Source organism: Heliangelus exortis, chromosome 19 (genome assembly GCF_036169615.1).
Source record: "Heliangelus exortis chromosome 19, bHelExo1.hap1, whole genome shotgun sequence".
Classification (NCBI taxonomy): Eukaryota; Metazoa; Chordata; class Aves; order Apodiformes; family Trochilidae; genus Heliangelus; species Heliangelus exortis.
The window spans coordinates 3,122,954-3,144,642 of NC_092440.1; the positions used below are offsets into that span (position 1 = coordinate 3,122,954).

General features: G+C 51.6%; 1 protein-coding gene across 11 annotated transcripts in view; it reads right to left on the reverse strand.

Moving 5' to 3' along the window:
* The window catches only part of AIFM3 (AIF family member 3), a 34,713-nt gene extending 14,223 nt beyond the window's left edge, over positions 1 to 20,490 (reverse strand). For 2 of the 11 annotated variants that reach the window (XM_071762953.1, XM_071762950.1), the window contains exons 1-8: positions 19,871 to 20,057; positions 13,104 to 13,300; positions 8,477 to 8,690; positions 5,148 to 5,257; positions 3,400 to 3,509; positions 3,020 to 3,064; positions 1,977 to 2,073; positions 131 to 243 (exon numbers count right to left, since the gene is read on the reverse strand). In XM_071762953.1, coding sequence (XP_071619054.1) covers positions 131 to 243; positions 1,977 to 2,073; positions 3,020 to 3,064; positions 3,400 to 3,509; positions 5,148 to 5,257; positions 8,477 to 8,690; positions 13,104 to 13,179 — 765 coding nt within the window. In that variant the 5' untranslated portion in view covers positions 13,180 to 13,300; positions 19,871 to 20,057. The other 9 variants (XM_071762956.1, XM_071762954.1, XM_071762949.1 and 6 more) reach the window with 8 other exon arrangements.
* Positions 20,491 to 21,689: the final 1,199 nt, after the last annotated feature.

Below are 21,689 nucleotides of genomic sequence, written 5' to 3' on the forward strand. Positions count from 1 at the left end.
CAAGGGAAAACAGAGACAAGGGTGAGTAAGGAAGAAGAAACCTGCTGGTGCAATGAGTGACAGTGGGGAAAGGTCTTGTGGAAAAATTTAAAACAGGGGAGGAATGTGGCATTGCCAATGTGATACAAACCTTACTGAGCTTTGGTCTGTCATAGGGCAGGTGTCTGTCCATCGTGCACATCACGATCCTGTCCGAGAAACCCTCCTGGCGCAGGGTCTCTGCACAGACCAGTCCAGCTGCCCCTAAGGGAAAAGAAGACCTCTGGCAGCTGGGGTGGGAGGGGGCACATGAAGGTGGACATCCCATGCCCACTTCTTGGAGCATGCTGAGCCAGGACTGATGCTGCACTGATGCCAGCATGACCCTCACATGAGCAAGAAGCCCTCAGATCTGCTGGGCATAGCTGGACCTTGGCCCACAAAGTAGGGCTGGGTGGCTGATCTCTTCCTAACACTTCTTCCTTACTAACCCAGCTTTGAAACCTCCTTTCCCACCCACCAGAGCAGGCCTTGACCTCTAGCTAGTCAAGCCTGAGAAAGTTCCCTCAGCAATGGGCAACATTGCCTGTGGAGTGTCCTTTCTGGGGATTTCAGTGACTGTCCAGCCCTGCACACAGGACAGCCCAGCTGGCCTGCAGCCTCGTACCTGGGCTTCCAGTCAATGGACAGCAGGGACACGAGGAAGGGACAATCCCCCAGGATCAAGCCAGCCAGGCTGGATTTCTCTCTGCTCAGGCTGTGAGCTGCAAATTAGATGTCAGGAGCAGGAGATGGCAGCACGCTCCCCATTTCCACAGCTGGGACCTGGTGACCCCACAGCTGGAATATTGCATCCAGTTCTGGGCTCCCAAGTTCCAGAGAGACAGGGAACTACTGGAGAGAGTTGAGCAGAGGGCAACAAAGATAATAGGGGGGACTGGAGCATTTCTCTGATGAGGAAAGGCTGAGAGAGCTGGGACTCTTCAGCCTGAAAAAGAGAAGGTTGAGGGGAGACCTTATCAATGTCTTCAGGTATCTAAGGGGTGGGTGCAAGGAGGACAGAGCCAGACTCTTCTCAATAGTTTCCAGTGACAGGACAAGGGGCACAAGCAGGAACATAGGAAGTTCCATTTAAACTTAAGAAAAAACTTTTTTACAATGAGGGTGACAAATCACTGGCACAGGCTGCCCAGGATGCAGTACTATGTGCTGTGCTCTGGGTGATCCTGCTTTAGTGGGAATCTTGGACTGAATGATCTCTAGAGGTACTTTCAAGCTCTGTTATTCTGTGGTCTGGAGGCTGTAATCAAGTCACAATAACATATGTGCCAGAAGCAGCCATTCCCTCACAGCCCCAAGCCCAACATTGTGTCCTCCCATCCTCCAGTCACCATGACATGGCCCAGCCTTGTGTCCAACCCATCCCAGAACCAGGCTAACTCAGTAGACAGGAATCATCCCACTGGGCTTTCTACAAAAATTGCATGAAACAAATGGAGCTGGGACAAGAGAGAAAAAAAGACACCTCCACATTTTTGCTGTTCCATGCAGGACTTTGATATTTTCTGGGAGATTCCCAGAAGAAAAATTGATCTTCAGAGAAGCACCTTGAGGTGAGAGCTTTGGAGGTACAGGCAGCTGCCACAGGATGAGGTGGCAATGTGCAAGCTGCAAGAGGAAAAGGTGTAGACACATCACAGGGACACCTGAGAGGACTTTACACTTATCAGTTATGGAAATCAGATCTGACTGATGTATCTGGGCAGAGTGCAGATGGAAGAGGGTTCAGGGCACCCACTACAGAGAGGGCTGCGACAGGGAAACCCAAAGCTCCACTGACCAGAGGCACAGGGTACTTTTGGACCATTAGCCTTTAGGACAAAAGGCTCAGGAAGATCCCTGGTCTGGCCCTTCACAGAGGGAGGGAGTCAGGAGGGGTGACAGCAGGTGCCTGGCACACAGACAGCCTGTCCAGGAGGGGACACACACTGCAGTACCTGCACCAATGATCAGCACGTTGGTACTGCTCAGGTTATAGTTGCTCAAGGAGATGCACTTTGCCATCATCTTTGTCCTCCTCTGTGTCTGAAGAGCCTATGCCACCAACAATAAGAAGAAAAGTCATTATCTTTCCTCAGCTTTAACCTGGTTGGTCAGGGCAAGGATGGCAACAACAACACTGTTATCACAAAACAGCTTGGAGAGAAATAGAGCTTCACCCTTTTATCCAAAGAGGGCCCCAAACTCATGCTCATACCATTCCACCATTCAGTGCACAAAGTACAAAAGAAAACCAAATCCATCATCTTCTGCCAATTCATCCAGGTACACAGAGCTGAGAAAAAAAAATCTAGGAAAGCATTCCAGGCGTGTAAATGTGCATTGAAGCAGAAGTGCTACCACCCTGGTGACCCAAGTGCTGTACAGGTCTGGCTGATTCTGAACTGCTGGATTCACATGTGTAAATGCACATCAGGTTTTTTTGTGGAAAGGAAGATGGCAGTGGCCTGACTTGGCTTCATTCTGCACCCTGTGATGGGTGTGAGAGCTCTCCCTGTCCACACACCAAGTTCCCCTCCAGCAAAAGGAGCTGATGTCTGGGATCAGGAGGGAGCACAGGGACCTCTGTGTCACATTCAAACCCAGCAGACAAGACTGAAAGCTTGGTGAAATAAGCCTGTTTCCATGGGCCAACTAAATTAAAAGTTGCTATGAGCTTAAGGAATACAAGGCAAGTTCAGGACAAACTCCTAGTGAGTCCTTGGACACCCCAGCTCTGGTCCCTGGCAGCTGGAGGAAGTCCAGGGAAGCACAGGCTGGGCAAGAGGGCACACAAAACCTCTGCCATGCCTCACTCATGCCTCCAAACTTTAGGATGTTGCTTGAGATAGGACTGGGCTGGGTGGACCTTTGGTGTGCATGCTGGATGTTCACACACCTCTTCCCCTGCCAGGGAGGACTAGCATTTCCCCCCCACCCCCATGCATACAGAGCTAGAAAAAGCACAGGCCTTGATTTTGGGATGCCAGTGGCTCCTCACCTGCTTGCTTGCTCGGATGTACACCTTCTCCTTCTCGATCTTCACCTGAGGGAAACAGAAGAGCAGCATGTTGCAGTGAGTGCCTCCTCTAAGGACCACAGCAGCCATCTCACCAGGTCTCCTGCCAGGACGGCTCAGGCCTGCCAGGACTGGTTGGCCCCAGTGGAAGGCTGAGGGATGTTGCCTGTCTCATCCCAACCATGAACCTGTGGTCAGTCTAAAACCCAATGTCTATCTCAGGTTGGTGGATGGCTTCTCAGTCCCACCCCAGTGCTGCTCAGGGGACCCCACAGACTGTGCACTTGACTGAGTGAGCTTTAAGGTCCCTTCCAACCCAAACCAGTCTGGGATTCTGTCATTTCCTCTGAGCAAAGTCTCACCTGGAACCTGGGTAAGCTGTCCAAGCCAGGAAAGTCCTCAATGTCACCCGTGCTGATGCTGAAGCAAGCTCCATGCCAGGGACAGCGGACTCTTCCTTTGGACAAAACCCCTGCGGGACACAGGGCAGTGCAGAGTTGGTGCTGCCTGGCACTGCCTCCCATCCCTGCCTGCAGCCCACTCGAGCTGCTGTGATCTGGCCAGGGCAGGGGTAGCAGAGGCCAGGTCTCCCTCCTGTTGTCACAGTGATGGTGGACTCTTTGACTTCTTCCCAACATGAACACCTGTGCTGAGTGAGGATGCCCTCCTGAAGGCTGCAGGTTGCTGCCCAACAACCTAACCCTAACCCTGCAGTGTCAGGAGCTGTGCTGCTCCATGCAGAGCAGCTTCAAGGTTCAGACTTTGTGAGCATGTCCCCAGAACACTTCTTCTTTACCCAGAGGTGTTGCCTTTTCTACAGGACATGTGACAGATGTTGTGGACCTGACTGGTCCACAGAATCTTGGCTACTTGATGTGGAGTTCTCTTAATTTGCACTTGGGATGCATCAGCCATTTGGGGTGGAAGGTGAAAACAGTTACCAAATGGATTCTGTATGAGGGGTCCCCTCTAAAATGCCTCCACTGAGCACAGCTCCAGGGTATCTCTGAGCACAGTTCCAAGGCTGTCTGCTCTGCCTGGAGGGGGATCTCACCCTTCAGCAGGACCTGGGGCTGCAGGTCTTACATTCAGCTCCATAGCCCCAGCAGAATCTCAAGCAGAACATCACTGATTTAGAGGATGTGTGTTACAGAGCAGATCCTGGCACAGCACAGATCAGCCAGGACAGCACAGGGTATGCCCAAGGCCACGAGGTTCCTCCTCACAAGTGTTTGCTCAGAAGTTGGTACCTGGGCTGGCAGCACCAGGGCAGAGCCAGAGACAACAAGCTTCCCATGCCCGACTTGTCCTGAGCACAGCAGTGCCACGTGTCACCCTCCACCATATGTGGGGACACAGGGACAGCCTCCGCTCTCCTTCCTGCAGCAAATCCTGTACTGCTCAGAATATCCCAGTGGCAGTGGCAGGCTCAGGGGTGCAGCTGGGCCTTCCCTCTGGGTGCTGACTGACGGGCTGAGGTGCTTTGGGGGCACCCAGCAGGATGCTTCACTGGGGGTGAAGAGAGGTCCCAGGGCCCCACCTCTGGCAAAGTGCCCCTTGCCATCAGGATTTTGACTGACAGGGAGATGTGGTTTTGTCGGTTTTTTTAAGACTGAGGGGGCTGAAAAACTGTAAAGTGATTAATATGTTTTTCCTCTGTAAGACATTTTATTAACTCCTCATAGCTGGGAACAGATAAGCAAACAATCTGAAAAACAAAAACCCCATGAAACCAGATTTGGCGTGGGAAGAGTGAGCTGCAGCTATTTCAGAGCATCCCAGAGAGCTTCACTTCCCACTGGAGAACAAAGCAGAAGCCAAATTTAATAGTCCATACTGTTTGATCTTCAAAGTCACCCAAGGAAGCCCCAGACCTGTGACCTGCAGTGACAAGCTGGGGTCACCAGCAACACAGCATTGAGGTGAAGTGCTCCCAGGAGGTTTGTGCATCCCCAGCTTTCCCCAGGCCTTCCCCCAGCCAGGAGATGCCAAAATGATGCCAAGCATCCAGCAATGCACTGCCCCATGCCCCCATCAGATGAACACCAGGATGTCTTTGCCCACACCTTCCTGCCCTTGGGTAGTCTCCTAGAAGATGTTGCAGACTGACCTTTAACCAGCGGAGCCCCATAGTGTGGACACTTGTGTCCCATGGCATGGAACTCCCCACTCTCCTTGATGAGCAGGGCCTTCCCACAGCCCAGGTCCACTTCCCGCATCCTGGGGAGGAGAAGCAGGGAAAGAACATGGCAGAGAACCTGGAAGCAGACACCACTCCCTCACCCGACGCCCCAGCCCTGGTCCCACCAGTCTCCTTCCTTCCTCCGATTTGTTCACACCAGCTCCAGATGCCTTACAGATGTGGGTCACTCCTGTCACCAGGCTGGCTTTGGAGGTGGCTCCACAGCTCCCAACCTGGGACACATCCAAGCTGGGCCACTGAATGGCAGCTTCTTCATCCATCAGTGTACCAAGGAGTGGCATCCCCAAGCTGCTCAGGATGCGGCTGGTGGCCTCCACCCAAGTCCAGCAGGTGTAGAATTAAGCTTTTCAGGACACAGTGGGAGCAAGAAACAAAACTGGTTTTACTGTGATATTGCCTCCCCTCCTGGCCCCAGCAGCTCAGCAGTTACCTGCCAGGCTTGTGTTCACTCACTTAAAGCAAACACAATTCTGAGAATTGAAAGCCAGAAGAGGAAATTCTGACCCTCTGCGTACTCTGGCCTTGTGCCTTGGGGGGCAAGCTTGGGACATTGTATGGAGTGCACCAAATACATCCCAGGGCACACAGCAAACCCTGCATGCTCGAGAAAGCCACTGGCCATGAGTGATCCCTGAGTGCTGCTCACACACAATGGGTCCCAGGCTCTCACTTTGCATAATCATTCCTCTTCAGGCAACATCCCAACTCTATCCTGTCACTGGCACCCAGAGACCTCAGAGATACTTGTCCTACTCTCCACTCAACAGCCATGGAGATGAGGCCAGGGTTCAGTCCACCTTCTCCTCTGTACCACTTTCAACTCCACCTTGGACAAATCTTCTTCTGCTCCACCTGCATCAGCTGTCCCACCAGAGTAACAACAAATGCTCTATATCCATGACACCTTGTGGGGAACCAGCAGCAGAGCTGATCCTCCTTGTTTTCAGGAACAGTTTTGTCCCAGTAAACCAGCAGCCCCACTCCCAAGAGACACAGCTCTGCTCCCTACTCATCTGGGACACTTGTCACTTGGAGATCCTCCCTTCAGCACCAGGGAAACAGAGCAGTGCAAGTCTGACTGCATTCCTCAGCTGTGCAGGACTGCAGATAAAACCTGCAGTTAAATGACAACCATAACTCTATGGGAAGATAAGATAAGTGAAAGAGTTCACAACATACCCAAGAAACTGTGTGATCTGAAAGAGTCAAAAAACAAGACCTGGTGTCTCCAGGGCAGGACACAGCCAGCTGCAAGGCTCTGACCCTACACTCACTCCAGCACAAGAGGATGATTTATGCTGTGCTGCTCCCCACTGAGCTGTTTACTGAGCCAGCAGTTTGTCCTGTTGCCCACTTCACTCCCCCTTTAGGATGTCCCAGCTGAAGCTCAGCTCTGGCCCACAAAGGACCTTTGCTCAGAAGCTGAGGGAGCACTGGGGGCTGTTCCCTGCAGCTCAGTGGCCTCCCCCTGTCAGCCTTGCTGGGAGATTAGGGAGGAATGCTGGGACATTAGGAGGAAATTCTTCACTGTGAGGGTGGTGAGATCCTGGCCCAGGTCACCCAGAGAAGCTTTGGCTGCCTCATCCCTGGCAGTGTTGAAGGCTGGATGGGCTTGGAGCAACCTGGGCTGGTGGGAGGTGTCCCTGCCCATGACAGAAGGGCTGAACCTAGATGATCTTCAAAGCCCCTTCCAACCCCAACCAGTCTATGATTTTGTGATTCCAGAAAATCCCACTGGGCATCAGGGTGAGAAGGGACTCCTTTGGTCTGACCCACTGCTTACAGGAGCTGTGGGACCTCCTGGCAACATCTCTCCTGCAAGCTAGACTTGGTCTGCTAAGAAAACCATTATTTTCAACTCTCAATGCCCAGCAATGACAGCTCTGTTTCCATAGATGATAGTTCAATGCACACAGGGCTGAAATGTGAAACCAGGATAGTCTCCCCTTTTTGCATTGCTCCAGCTTCAGGACAGTCCCTGTCCTTACCTCAGGTCCCTCCTCCTCAGCCTGGACTCACTGCTCACAGAGGCAGTGGGTTGCCCGTCACTTCCCAGGAGCAGCCCTGCAGCCCTGTGATCACCTTCCAGCCAAGTACATCTCTAATGACTCCTCACCCCACTACTTGCTGGAGATGACCATTTGTCTCCAGGTCCTGATGGCCCTTCAGGACTTCTTTGAGCTGTAGAAGAGCCTGCAGAGCCAGCCACACCTCATCCAGCAGAGCTCACTGCATCCTTTTGTAGAATGGCCTAATATGTAAATTCCCATCATAAGTTAAAAAACCCACTTAATTCCTGGATGAATTTACCTGATGACAATTCATAGCTCATGAAACTCCTTAAGTTTAGTACAAAGTAGCTTGTGGCACATAGATTATTCTAGAATATTCTCACAAATGATAAATCAATGTAAACCAAAGAGCTGCCAGACTCCTGCAGTGTCCTACACACCTCACATCACTCGCTGGAGAAAAGCTATTTTGAACTCAGTTTTCTTTCACAGAGGACAGAGCCTGCTGAGATGTGGCCATCAGACTAAGAGAACATCCTGCAGAAAAGGCACATCCACTCTAAAAAAGAAACAACAGCCTGCAGAGGCATTTTTTTAGACTTCAGGAAACACTTAAATCAGGGTAGGAAAATTGTGCACAGCTGAAGTGTGCTGCCATGAGCAAAAAAAATTGGAAAACTACATCCCTGGTGAAAGAGATGAGGGTGACTTAGAAGTGCCAGGCACTGCAGAGCACAGGATCTGCCCCATCAGCTCCACCCACATGCACCTCATGTTGCTTTGAACTCCTACAGTACAGTTCTAAAACTGTACACAACTCTCAGGGTTGCTAATGCAAGCTGAGCAGAGCCCCTTGAGAAATTCTGCACCAGACCTCCCCATCTTTCTAAGCTGAGCCCCAGGACAGACTGTGCAGTGTAGCCCTTGACCCCTGTGCTGCCTCTCCACTGCAAACCTCAAACAAACCTCAACAACAACTCCTTCAGGTGCTCCTGAAGTCTCCAAATAATTTTCAGCAGACCTTCTGGTTAAAAAAAAAAAAAAAAAAAAAAAAGCACCCAAAACCAAACAGTTGTCATTTGTCTGTGATACCATTCTTTTAAGATAAAAATGGTTTTACTAAGTTAAATTATCATCTCCAGAAGTTTTAAAGAACATGATAGGCGTTTGGTTTGGGTTATAAGGGCTCTGCAAATTTTACCAACAAAAATTTTAGGCACTTACTGTCCATTCTCCAGGTCCTTCACATGGCACACGGATGCTTCCACCACGTCCTTGGGGTGGTGGTAGGGGTTGCTGGCAATGGGATGATCCTCGAGATGATAATGACGAGCAGTCCCATTGACTTTGTAGATCAGGGGACTGGCTTTCCCATTGGGTGACATCTCCTCCTTGCTTCTCTCCTTCTCAGGTATCACAACTTCAATTTTCACTTCAACTGCAGGACCAAGCAGAAATGTACATTGAGACGAAGACAGATGACACTGACGGACATCAGAGCAGACATTTTTTGGTAGCTTGCTTGGGAAGATCAAATATTTAATCTCCTACTCAGCTTGATGACCTGAGCCCTGATCATTCTCCACGGGGCACCTCAAGTACCTATTGCTGCAAGCAGACATTAGCAGAGAAAAGCAACCCAACCCCTCAGCCCTCCCTGTCCTCGTTAGTGGAAAAACAGCTTCAGGCAACTAAATGTGAGGTTCAGACAGACTGGAAAAAAAAGCCTTTAATTGTTTTCAGGTAACATTAACTGAAGGAGAAAGCCAACACTGCATGGTGCATAAAGCCACTTAATTAGATGGAGAGCAATTAATAAAGAACTAGAAACATCCCAAATTATTTCTGCATGAGGTTTTCAGCATAGTGAATTGTCAGCATTAAGTGAGAAAAACAAGGGGTGCCCCTTCTGCATATGTGCACACCATGTAACAGGTTTGACAGTAAAACCATCCCTGGCCAGGGGACCAGGGGAGAGGCAGGAGCTGCTTGCATCAGTGTAGAGCATCCCCACCATCACCAGAGGGGACACAGGAGCAAGAAGGTCCCCTGGGGCCCACCAACACCCTGGGTGCTGATACAGGAAGCAATGGAGCTGAGACAAAGGGCTCTCCAGGGCTACCCAGGGAAGGACATGCAGATGTTCCTCCATCAGCCTCACTCTGAACCCTCCCACTGCCTGGGGGGACCAGGTGGGACACTGAAGCATCAGAGAAAGCTGGTGACGAGCTCTCACACCATGTAGTGCAAACCAGCACTTTATGTCCTAGAGACTTCATAAACTGAAAAGCCATTAATATTTATAACAAACCCCAGGGAGTTTGAGAGAAAGCCACAGGGGTGAGAGGCAGAGACTGAAGAAGTGTCTCAAGCAAATAGGAGATTGCTGAACTTTCCCTACCTCATAAAGGTTATGAACAGGAAAAGCTTTAAAGAAGATAAAAATTGAAGCTCATAACCTGAGCAGGTTAAGAAAAAGCAAAGGGAGAGGAATGACACATCCCAAAGAGCAGGACAAGCCCTGCAGCAGCAGTGGAGCACTGGCTCTGAGTGGTGAAGCATTGGAAAAGGTTGCCCATGGAGGTGGTGGAGTTGCCATCCCTGGGGCATATTAAAAACTGGTTAGATGTGGTACTTTGGGAGTTGATTTAGTGGTTAAGGTGGTGTAGGACTGATGGCTGGACTTGACGATCTTGAAGGTCCTTTCCAAATATGATGATTCTATGATTCTTCCCAACATCCCACACCAGTCATTGCATGGCCATGGAGAGGATGCTGGAAGAAATGCTTAGGGGGAAGGTCACTCATTTTGGGGGGGAGAAAGGCAAATGGCAGCATCTGCCTGGAGACTGGAGGCAGGCAGCTGCTTCAAGAGTCCTGTGAGATTCTGCTTTTTGTGCCAGCTCAGCTGGGCAGGGGGTGAGGTGGCTTTTCACCAAAGCACCAAATCCTCACACTCACCAGGGGCATTTGGTGATGTCCCACGTCCCTGGGGGCTCTGACTGGAAGATACAGCAAAGCAATTTTCTGCGTATCCACACTGAACCCGCAGAAAATGTGAATTTTTCTTGTGCTATTGCAGCCCCCAGCTGCAGGACTTGCCAACTAATAGACCCAGCACCATGCACTGAAAAAGTATGCTGCTCCCTACAGGTGTGCAGCAAAGAGTTTAAACTGAAAGAGGGTAGATTTAGCTTAGGTACTAGAAAGAAATTCTTCACCACAAGGGTAGTAAGATACTGGAATAGGTTGCCTAGAGAAGTTGTTGATGCCCCCTCCCTGGAAGTGTCTAAGTCCAGGTTGGAAGAGTCCTTGTGCAGTCTGGCCCAGTGTGAGCTGTCTCTGCCCATGCAGGGGGGGTGGAACTAGGTCTTTAAGGTCTTTTCCAACCTAAACCATTCTATGATTCTATGAAAGAGGCCACTTCCCTTAAGCGCTGTTTTCCTACAGCATTTGGAAAAGTAGACACAGATTTTCCAGGACTGAGGAAATACAATAAACCCATATTTATGCCAGTCCCTGAAAAAGCCTCTTGGTAAAAGAAACAGGAGGATCATTTCATACAGTTATGCATTCAATCAGACATCTGTCTGGAGCAGAAGCAGCATCCTCATGGCAGAGCCCGTGGCAAAGCTGCTGCCAAGCACAGCACCAGAGGAGACCAGGCTGGCAACCCCCAGCCCCACGGTGACGTTGATGCTGCTGAATTCACCCTGCAGGGAACAATCCCCCACCTCTCACTTGGTTTGATGCCCCACAGTTTTGTTTTTGAATCTGTGTTTGGGTCAGGTGAGTTCAATGCCAGTCTTTTGGGACAGCAAGCCCCCAGAGAGCCCACTGGCCCCACTGACACACGAACCTGCAGGGATGTAGATGGATGTTTAGTTCTGAGCTCTTCCCTTCTTGCTCAGTCAGAAGAACATACGCAAAAAGCAGCAGGGCTCTGGCATGTGACAGCATTCCCAGCCATCCCCACTCAGCACTCCCCAATGCTGCTGGCCAAATGTCCAGAGGAAAAGGAAAAGAGGAATAATGTCCTCCTTCTCCCCCCCTATTCCGGCTCCCTCCCGGCTCTCCCCCACCTTTCATCCTCCTCCCCCGGGCCCTGCATGGGGTGTCCCCCTGGCCAGAGACCTGCATTCCTGAGGGATGATCCCTCTAGGAATCCGGGGCTGATCTGGCAAACTTGTTTCATTTGCCACCGGGGAAAATTACATTTAAATGAAATGTTTATAAAACCCAAGTTTAATTCTGAAATCCGATTGGCACCGTGTGGCTGGCCCAGCAAGCTCCATCCCTTTCACAGTCATCTTCTGTAACTGATAAAATAGGTTCCTGACCTTAAAGCAAACTTTTGGGGGAGTCTTAAGTGCATACTTACAAATCTGTGGAGGAGTCAACTTCCAGGGATGAGCCAAGGCCACCACTGTCCCACAGCACTGTTCCACTGCCCAGCCACAGCTGGTGGCAGCAAGGGTGACAGTGGCAGCTTCAGGGCAAAGCAAGTTCTGCTCTCTGAGCACATTTATGGAAACATCTGCTTGAGTATTAGCTCAATTAGCTCTGAATTAAACACTTAAACACCAAGTGGGGTCAGGTGCTGCAGAAGCAGCTGGATTGCAAGGGCTGACCTCTGGTATGGCCAGCATAGTTGTGTATTGCTGCAGGACCCTACTACCCCCAAGCTCTTGTACCCATGTTCATCAAAAAGGTCCACCTGGCACCCAGTGAGGTGCCTGGGCAACTGTCAGGGCTATTTCAAGAAATGCTGAGGGTGTTCAGGGGGACTGGGGTTCTCTCAGGTATAAAATGGAGCATATATGGGCCTTGTACACTTCTTTCAAAAGTATTCAAATCAATTCTGTTGAGTTTGGGCTGCATCTGAACTATTCCCTTCATGTCAGCACAGCACTGGTGGAGGAAAGAGCTCTGCTCTGTCCCTGTGTGATTTGCTTCTTGCCCATACAGAAAATAGGGGCATTTTTAGAACCAGGAAAGTCCACTCCAGAGCTCTGAGGGTGCATAGTTCCCCACAAGAAACAGAAACCACAAATGCCACAAAAAGGCTGTGAAATCTTTGCCAGAGCTATCTTTACCCTGGAAATGCCTCCGTTCACCTCCCTGTGACACTTCTACCCCAGCCCTCCCTTGAGCAGCCTATTTGCCCAAGCAGCCCTTTCTTTGCACCCATCTTTGCCAGCCCCATGGCAGAGGCAGAGGGAGCCCACCCATGGCCAGGTGCCTACAGCTGCTTTTCCCACTGGAGGCAGCTTGCATGGACAAGCTTCACCAAGAAAATAAAATGCAGAGAGGAGAGTAGCCCAGGACCTTGCTTGGATTGCCTGACTCAGTAGGAGTGAGAAGACACCACAAAATCAAGCAGTGGGTGCTCCTGCTCCTTCCCTGGGCATTCCCTTCCAGCAGGGACAAAACTAAGGGCTGGCCAAAGGTCTGGCAGCAGGGAAGGTGCTGGAGGCCCCACGTCAGGACTGTTGCACCCATATCAAGGCTGGAGTCCCATGTCAGGGCTGGAGCCCACACATTGGTGCTGGAATCCCCACATCACCGAGGGGACAGTGGTGACAAAAAGACCCCAGGGGCAGGAGGTGACAGCTCTGCTTCGGGCACTGCAGGAGGACAGAGGCAGGAATGAGGATGAGCTGGTGTTGGGATGGAGGAGCAGGGTACAGGTGCTCTCCTCCCACCTGCCCCCAGCCCTGCAACAGCCCCCGCGTGGCTCTCTGCCCTGCAGCCAGAATGCCAAGGAATTTGGGGGGATTATTAAGATGGTAATCCTCTCTGCAGGAGACAAGAATTAACATTCCCTCAGCCAGTGTCCACCAGCACTGACCTACTTCTCTCCACAGTGATGGATGATGGGATGGGGGCACAGCACCTGGTTTGGGCTTGGAGAAGCATCCTCCCATGGCGCCGGGCAGGACAGGCAGTGGGGACAGGGGTGGCAGGCAGCTCAGCAGGGACACGGGCACATCCTCGCATGGTAAAACTTCTGCTCACACTGCCCCTGGTCCAGGTCTTGTTCACCACCTGTGTGGGGGGAGAAGCTCAGTGAGAAGGAGTCCCGGGGCTGTGGTTACCGGGCAGCACCAGCACAACCAACATATGGAGCATGGGGGAAATGCCACCGAGCCACATGCACCCCTGGTGACCCAGGTGACAAAGGGACCTCAGGTGGGGACACCATGCTGGCAGTCCCCAGTAAATTCAGTTATGAAGTTTATAAATTCAATTATTTTTCAAAGATTAAAATTATGAAAAAACCTTGTAACATCTTCAGACTTCAATAACTTTCCAGAGCCCTGCCTTGGGGATTTAAATCTCTAAGCACATAGGTCACAGCCCAAACACAATGATTAAACCACAAATACATTTCAGCCAGATTTTTTTCCTTTGTTATTAGGTGGTGGAAAAAAAGAAATCTACTCTATTGCCCAGTCCTGAATTTTTCCCTTTTCCAGTAATGTTCAATGCTGCAGATATCCCATTTGCTTTGAAACAATTCTTTATTTGAGAAAGGCTTTTCAGCATTAGGTCCTTTTGCACCAAAACCCAATTTTTTAAACTACTAAGATGAGGGGGGTTTTTATGTTGAATTGGGACAGGCAAACAGTCCCTACTTCAAGCTGTGTTTCTCTCTTTAGCTTTGATTGATAGTGCTTCCAGATTTGGTACAGACTAAGAATTAGGATAAAGCTTTTTGGTTTTATCCCTTGGCTAAACTCAGCAAAGGTTCATACAACACAACTAGCAATAAATTAGAATACTTAATTAATTCTACCTATCCATACCTATACTTGAACTGATTTGCTATGTTCTTGCAATATATTTTTCACAAAGTCCTCCTGATCTGGGTGGGGAGTTAAAACCCCTTCTAAAGGGTATTTTAACACAGGCAAAGTAGGGTTTTTTTCCTGGAGTTTAGACAGTGCCTCAGAATCTTTGCAATGAGAAGAAAACAGAGGCATGCCAGAGGCCGGATGCCAAGCACTGCCATTTCTCCTCTTTACTTAAGCACCAGCACCAAATATCCAGATAGATCCATCAGTCTTTAGCTGTGTCCCTCCAAAACACACAAGCTCCTTCCCTCACACCTTCAAACTTTCTACCGTGCATGGCATGAGCTCCACCAAGTCCCAGGAAGTTGCAGGAGGAACCTCAAAGCCTGAAGCATATTGAATAACTAATCCAGGGCACAGGGGAGGAGAGCAGTGCCATGGCACGTGGTGCCAAGCAGGCAGAGGCTGTTTGATAAGAGGCACTGAGGGGCACCCCTGTAGGACCAGCTGCTCAGAGGAGGAGAAGCTCACAAGCTTGCCTGAGGTCTGCAAAGAGCACTCAGACCTCTGCAGAGCCTCCCAAGCAGCTCATTTGCAAAGGAGAAACATTAAATGGAACTGAAAAGAGCCAAGAAGAGGGGCTCTGTGGCCTCTCTTTTCTTCAAGACCTGTAATTTCTGGAGTATTTTGCCATGCTGGGAAGCTCCCAAGATGACTCCAGCGAAGGGAGGGAAGGTGTTCATGTCCCCTGAAGCCAGTGAAGCCCTGAGGGGCTGGGCAGGAGGCCTTGTTCACATGCTCATGGAACAGCAGATCACCGCTTCTGGGGTCAGGAAGGAATTTTTTCCTCCTGACAGATTGGCACAGGCACCCTGGGGGATTTTGGCCTTCCTCTGCAGCACTGAGCACGGCCCCTTGCCAGGGCTCCTTGGGGTCATTGGTGGGCAGAGCTTCCCTGCTGCTGCAGAACCAGAAGTACAGCTGTGTCCATGATCTCTTCACCTTTCCTACACGAGGCAGCTTTGTTTTTCCAGTTTTCAGTCATCTCTAATCTAAGTCTTCTAATGCAACATCCTACAGCTCCATGCTCAACAGGAGCTGCTGGTTTTTAACTGCCCCTGCCTACAATAAAACCTTCCTATTATTGCCTCTCAGTTCTGTTGTCTGCAAATACACACCCACTTCTGCCTCAGGGTTAGGGTTAGGGTTAGGGAACATGGTCCTTCAGAAGTGTGATCAGTCTGTAGATAATTTTTGGACTCATAGCAATGTTAACACCATTTGAAGAACTTGGCACTTCCTTCTCAGGACATCCATGTCAGAGCACATCTGAATCTTCTCCACCCTGTTCAGTACAAAGAGACCTAAAACTGGTCTCACCAACATCTTTGTGCTCTGCACACCCAGATCTCACCGGTCATCACAATGCACCCAGGTCTGACAGCAGGACCTATAGCCAGGAAAAGGTCAATGGAGGCACCTGTACTCAGGAGCAATGTCCCAGCAGGAACCTGGAGTTTTAGGAAGGTTTTTGATGTCTGCCAGTAACAATCTTTTTCTACCACACTTAGTGCTCAGGGAAGACTCTCTGACTGGTTCTTACACGTGGCTGGTTTTCCATCTGAACTCTTAACTCTGGACAGAATCGATCTCCAAAAACAAGAAAGCAAAACCCTCCTGTCTATAAGCCTGAGCACACGCTGCCCTGTGCTTCTAGGCTCCTCACCTACAGCATGCAATGCCACATACACCAGGGAACAAAAGACACCTGGCACCTCCACATCTCCTGGAAGAGAGAGATATCTATTCATATCTGCAAGCAGCCCTGCCCACTCTGCAGAGCAAGGAGCACCTCAAGCCTCTTCCAGACAGCAAGATCTGGGTCTACGGACTGAGATACAGGAGGAGAGGGCAGCTGGAGGCTCAGAGCATCTGGTGGCACTCTCCATACTCACAGGGAAGAATTGGCTCTGACTCTGGTTCCTGCTGTGGAAACAAACAACCCTTGATCCTCAGCCATACCCTATCTGCCGCAGCGCTGCCTCCCTGCCAATTCTCTGTCCCTGGAAAATATTGTCTTTAACACGAGGCCCAGCAGGATCTGGGGAGCAGTCCCAGCAGCAGACCCATTTCAGACACACCCTACAAACAAAATGAAGTGCAAACCCTGCAACATCCTCTCCAGAGTGTCCTGCAAAGCACAGCCCATCCTGCAGGCAGTCTGGGCTCTGGCCCATGGGCCCACTCAGTTCTGAACTTCACCAGGACTCAGAGTGTGATGGCACCCTGTGTGATGGCACCCAGCAGTGGAACTCATCTCCCAGCCCCACCATCACACCATGCATCACCCTGCATGGCTCCCAGGTCTTGCACCTGGGAACAAGAGTGCCGTTCAGACTGGGATCCACTTGGCTAGAGAGCAGCCTTGTGGAAAGGTAGTTGGGGGTCTTGGAGGACAGCAGGCTCAACATGAGCCAACAGTGTGCTACAGCAGCAAAGAAATCCAACAGGATGCTGGGCATCACCAACAGAGATAAAAAAGTCATCATCCCACTCTACACAGTGCTTGTCAGACTCAGACCAGACCTGGAGTATTGCTTTCAGTTTTGGTCCCCATTCTACAAAAAGGATATGGGCAGTCTGGAGAGGGTCCAGAGAAGGACCACAAGGATGATCAGAGGACTAGAGCACCTGCCATATGAGGAGAGGCTGAGAAATCTGGGTTTGTTCAGCCTTGAGAAGAGAAGGATTAGGAAAGACCTTATTACCATGTTCCAGTACTTAAGGGATATCTACAAAGAAGATGGAGACTCCTTGTCTACAAGGAGTCCCATGGACAAGTCAAGAACAAATGGGCCCAAGTTGTTCCTGGGGAGGTTCTGTTTGAACACAAGATGAAAATTTTTCACTCTGAGAACAATCAGACATTGGAGTGATCTCCCAGGGGAAGTGGTGGGTTCCCTCACCTTGGAAAGTTTTAAGTCTCATCTTGATGAGACATCTCACATCAACAATAATATTAGAAGGGTTGGACCAAGTGATCCTTGAGGTCCCTACCAACCTGACATTCTGACTCTATGTCTCTGTCGTTGACCTCCTGATGGGCATCTCCTGTTTCACTCTTAGTTCCCACTGTGCACAGCCTCATGCTTCACTTCTCCTCCATCTCTGTTCAGTGGGGCAACTCCAGCCACCAGCGATGCTTTGCACCTCCTCTTCAGCAAGTTTCAGCAGCATCTGCTGCTTTGTGGGCAGAAGCCATTAGTAAAAATATATAAGGTGGATTCTGATGCTCCCTGCAGCCCACTGGCTCTCACTCCTGCTCCAGAAGCCTCCAAAACCCAGGATCCCTGCCATGACCCCCCATGCCCTCACCATGCCTCCCACCAAACCCAAGGCAGCTGACAGCATGGAGCCCTGCTCACACCCCGAGCTGCCTGCAGCCTCCCCTTCTGCCCACCCAGGGGTCAATCCTGCACCCTCTACACCCCCCTGGGCACAGCCAAGCTGCCACAGCCTATGACCATGAGGAGAAACTCCACAGTTTAGTATCAGGAGCTCCAGTTCCTTGCAAGTTTGGGCTCAGCAGGGTCAAACTTGCCCAATCTCCAAGAAAAGCTGGGCTCTGCTGCCAGGGCCAGCAGGTCCCTTGTCCTAACATAGGACTCTGAACAGAGCCCAGGCACAGCCAGAGTCTTGGGGGTCCTCATGTTGTGCTGTGCACAGCATACCCTGCTCTGACCCAGGAAGTCACCCCAGGAAGGTGCAGAGGTGTCATCCCCCTTCAAAAAAAGCCTGGGAAAAGCCAGGCAATGAAGTCATACAAGAGAGAGAGTGAGAGGGGATGACATTTTTAGGGCAGGGAGAAGGTGTATTTTTAAAATTGGGGCTGAATCTCCATCCTGAAGCTATCCCTTTTTTTCAGGAGCTGCACTACAAAGGGTGAACATGGGGTTCCCACACTCCCCAGCCCCAGCTCCCAATGCAGACCAGCCTTCCAGCACAGGGCACCCAACTGGGGGAAAATCCCTCCTTGGCATTACTGCCATCCCTCAAGCATGCTGCCCCACACACTGCTGGCAGGGACACACCATGCATTGCCCCTGCCCACACAGGCAGACTCGGGGGCCTGGTGCACAGCAGACCCCTGCTCTCCTCTCCCTGGCACCCCAACCTCCAGCTCTTCACCTCCTTTCTTCCCACCCAGTTCCCCCTTTCCTCTGCCTGACCCTCCTTTTTCCACGTTCCTGCTGCTTCCATACCCATCCCAACCCTGCTGCCTGGCCCCAGTCTGGGGGTTCCCCAGCAACTCCGACACCATTGTGGCCCCACTGGTCCCCTCCTTCCCCCACCTTGCCCTCTCAGGTGCTACAGCCCCCTCCTCAGCACACCTCAGCCAAACCTTGCCCTCTCCATCTGCCTCTGGACTGTGACTGAGATTTCCTTCGCACCCACCCGGAGCAGAGAGCGGGTTTGGCTTTGCTGGGAAATTTGCTTGGGATAGCCCAAAGAAACAGAAGCAAAACTCACTCTGCAAAGCGGTGAGAGCAGCTTCCAGTGCCTCTGAAGGGCTGCTTGGCCCCTTCTCACCGAAAACGGGGAGGACGTGTCCTGGCACCTTGTCACCTTGTCACCAGGGGCTTGTGCCAGCGGCAGCAGAGGTACAAAGCTGCTGTTTGAAGTGTCCCGCCGGGTCCCCAAGCGCAGCGGGACCCCTTGTCAGGCTGCAATTAACCACAGTTGTTGAACTGCTGCTGCTGCCGCTGCTGCAGCGATTTATGGGCTCCAGGTTAAAGGCTCATTCGGCGGAGCTGACACTGCCACCCCTCCAAACACGGCCCCTACAAACTGGATTGGAAATACTCTGCCATCAATAATAAAGCAAGACATTTGGTGCGGATCTCCAAGGTATTCCACTAAAAAGCGCAAGTGCTGAAAATCCTCCCCAGGAGCAAGCTGCTGGACGTGAAAATGAAAACATTTCACAACACAAAAGAGTTTTAATTCTGTATCGCTCTGTTACAGGCAGCCAAGTCCTTCCCCGTGCTGTTACCGCCAGCTCACGATTGCACAAGAGAAAACCGTGTTCCCTGCAGAAACTGCAAGCACTGCAAAAGGAGTTTATCATGAGAACGTTTTCCAAGACTAACAGCTAAAGAACAGCACCACAGAGCTCCGGCTGTCATCCGCCGCCTCGAGAAGGGGATGTTCCCCCCTGAAAGAGACCGTGCATCCCCCCGCACCGTGCATTCCCCCCGCACTTTTGCCATCGCCGGCTCCCCACGCTTTCATGCCCAGGCAGACTTGCACCTGCAAGCACAGCTCGGGGTCTCGCTGCTAGGCTCTGACACTGGGGCTGCTGCCCTGTTAGTCCCCCAAAACAGGGACAAACAAACTTGGGGGACACTCTGGGGTGGGGAACAGGGGCCCCAAAACCAGGGCTTCAGAAGAAACGCGGCTTTCTCCCGACAGCAATCACTGCCCGCTTTTTTTTTTTTTTTTTTCTTGCTTTTTTTCCCCCCCTGCTTTCATTACTTAAGCAGTTGCTGCATCTCGAGAGAGGTGAGAGTGCGTCGCTCGCCAATGCATCTGACGCTGCTCCCTGGCTCCGCTCCCCCCGGTCCCGCTGCCCCCAGCCCCGCTCCCCCCGCCAGCTCCCGCTGCAGAGGAGCCCACGGGGCCGGGGCTGTTTCCCTCCGCCTTTACTCTCCACCTCTCCATCCCCCGCCCACAGATGAGGTTTCGGACCAGCACCGGGAGCCCCACCCGTCGCCCCCCACCGGGGCGAGCCCCGGGAGGAGCCCCCGGCCCCCGCGCATACCTGGGCAGCTGCGGCGGAGCCGGCGGGCGACAGGGGCAGAGGGGCGGGACAGGGAGGGGCGGGGGGCGGAGGGCGGGGAGAGGCGGGACAGGCACCCAGAGAGGGGTCCCTGGCGCTCACCCCCTTTCCCCGAGCCGTGGGTGGCCGCGCTGGCCCCGGGAACGCCTAGAGGTGCTTTTCGCTCCCGCTCGCCCGAGCTGGGCTGGACATCGCCCCCCGCCCACCCCCAGGGTACCCTCCTGGAAATAACCCGTCCCGTCCCTCCCCATGTCATTCCTTTCACGTTTTCCTTCTGGACTGACGTTTCTCTGCTCTCCTCTGGAGACAGGGATCGCTTCTCCCCAGGAACTCTGTTCTTTCTCCGTCATACCCGGTTTGGCAGTGTCAGCATCTCTGTGTGCTTTTTCTTACCGCATGCCCCAATTATGTCCTTTATTTCCCTCGATGACTTTTGAGACCATCCCTGGATGCAGAGGAAGGATCTTTCTTGTATACAGATTATCTTAGGTCACTGCTTGTCTTGCACTCTGACTACCAGAGGTTTTCCAGGCCATTCACTGACACAGCTTCTATTTCATGAGATGAGACGAGATGAGATGAGAAGCTTAACTGGACCTTCACTGCTGTGAAAAAAAAAAATTCCCAGGGGAGTTTTACCCTGCAGACATGAGAGCTGCAGGGACCACAGGCCCCCAGGGCTTGTGAGAGGGATTGCGGATCCTCATGGAGCTGCCTCCACAAAATGAAACCAGGACACAGGGCATGTCTGCAGGCAACAGAGCAGGAGCATCCCTGCACACCATGCTGTGCAGAGCTGATCCCACGGGATGCAGTGCTGCTGGCAGCAGGGACCCAGGGCAGCTGACAGCCACCTCCATTTTCCTACCTGGAACATGGGATTTTTGACCTCTGGTGTGGAAAACCACCCCCATGGAGCTGCCACTCCCACAGAACTGCCAAGCAAACAGCAAGAATTGGACCTTGGAAAGAGTAGGTAAATCACTTCTCAGGGAATGACCCCAGGAGGAATCTCTGCTGATTGTTGGCGACCAGCCCTGTTCAGCTGACATTACAAGTATACACAATTTGGGGCTGTTTGATAGAATCATTATGGTTGGAAAGGACCTTCAAGGTCATCGAGTCCAACCATCAGTTCTACAGCACCTTGACCACTAAATCATCTTCCAAAGCATCTACTTTTTTTTTTAATATCTCCAGGAGTGGCAACTCCACCACCCTCCTGGACAATCTGTTCCAATGCTTCACCACTCTTCTGTTGAATAAATTTTTCCTAATATCTAATCTGAACCTTCCCTGGTGCAACTTGAACCCATTACCTCTTGTCCTATCACCAGCCCACTGGGGAGAAGAGGCCAACACCCACCTCACCACAGCCTCCTTTCAGGGAGTTGTAGAGGGCAATAAGGTCTCCCCTCAAACTCCTCCAGGCTGAACAGCCCCAGCTCCTTCAGCCTCTCCTCCTCAGACCTGTTCTCCAGACCCCTCATCAGCCCAGCTGCCCTTTTCTGCACCCTCTCCAGCACCTCCATTTCCTTCTTGCACTGTGGTGCCTAAAACTGCAACACGGCACTCGAGGTGCAGCCCCACCAGGGCTGAGTACAGGGGGAGGATCACCTCCCTGGTCCTGGTGACAACACTGTTCCTGATACAGACCAGTGTGTTGTTTGCCTTGTTGGCCACCTGGGCACACTGTTGGCTCATGTTTAGCTGTCAATCAGCAGCCCCAGGTCCCTCTCTGCTGGGCAGCTCTCCAGCCACTCCTCCCCAGGGCTGTAGAGCTGCTGGGGGTTGTTGTGGC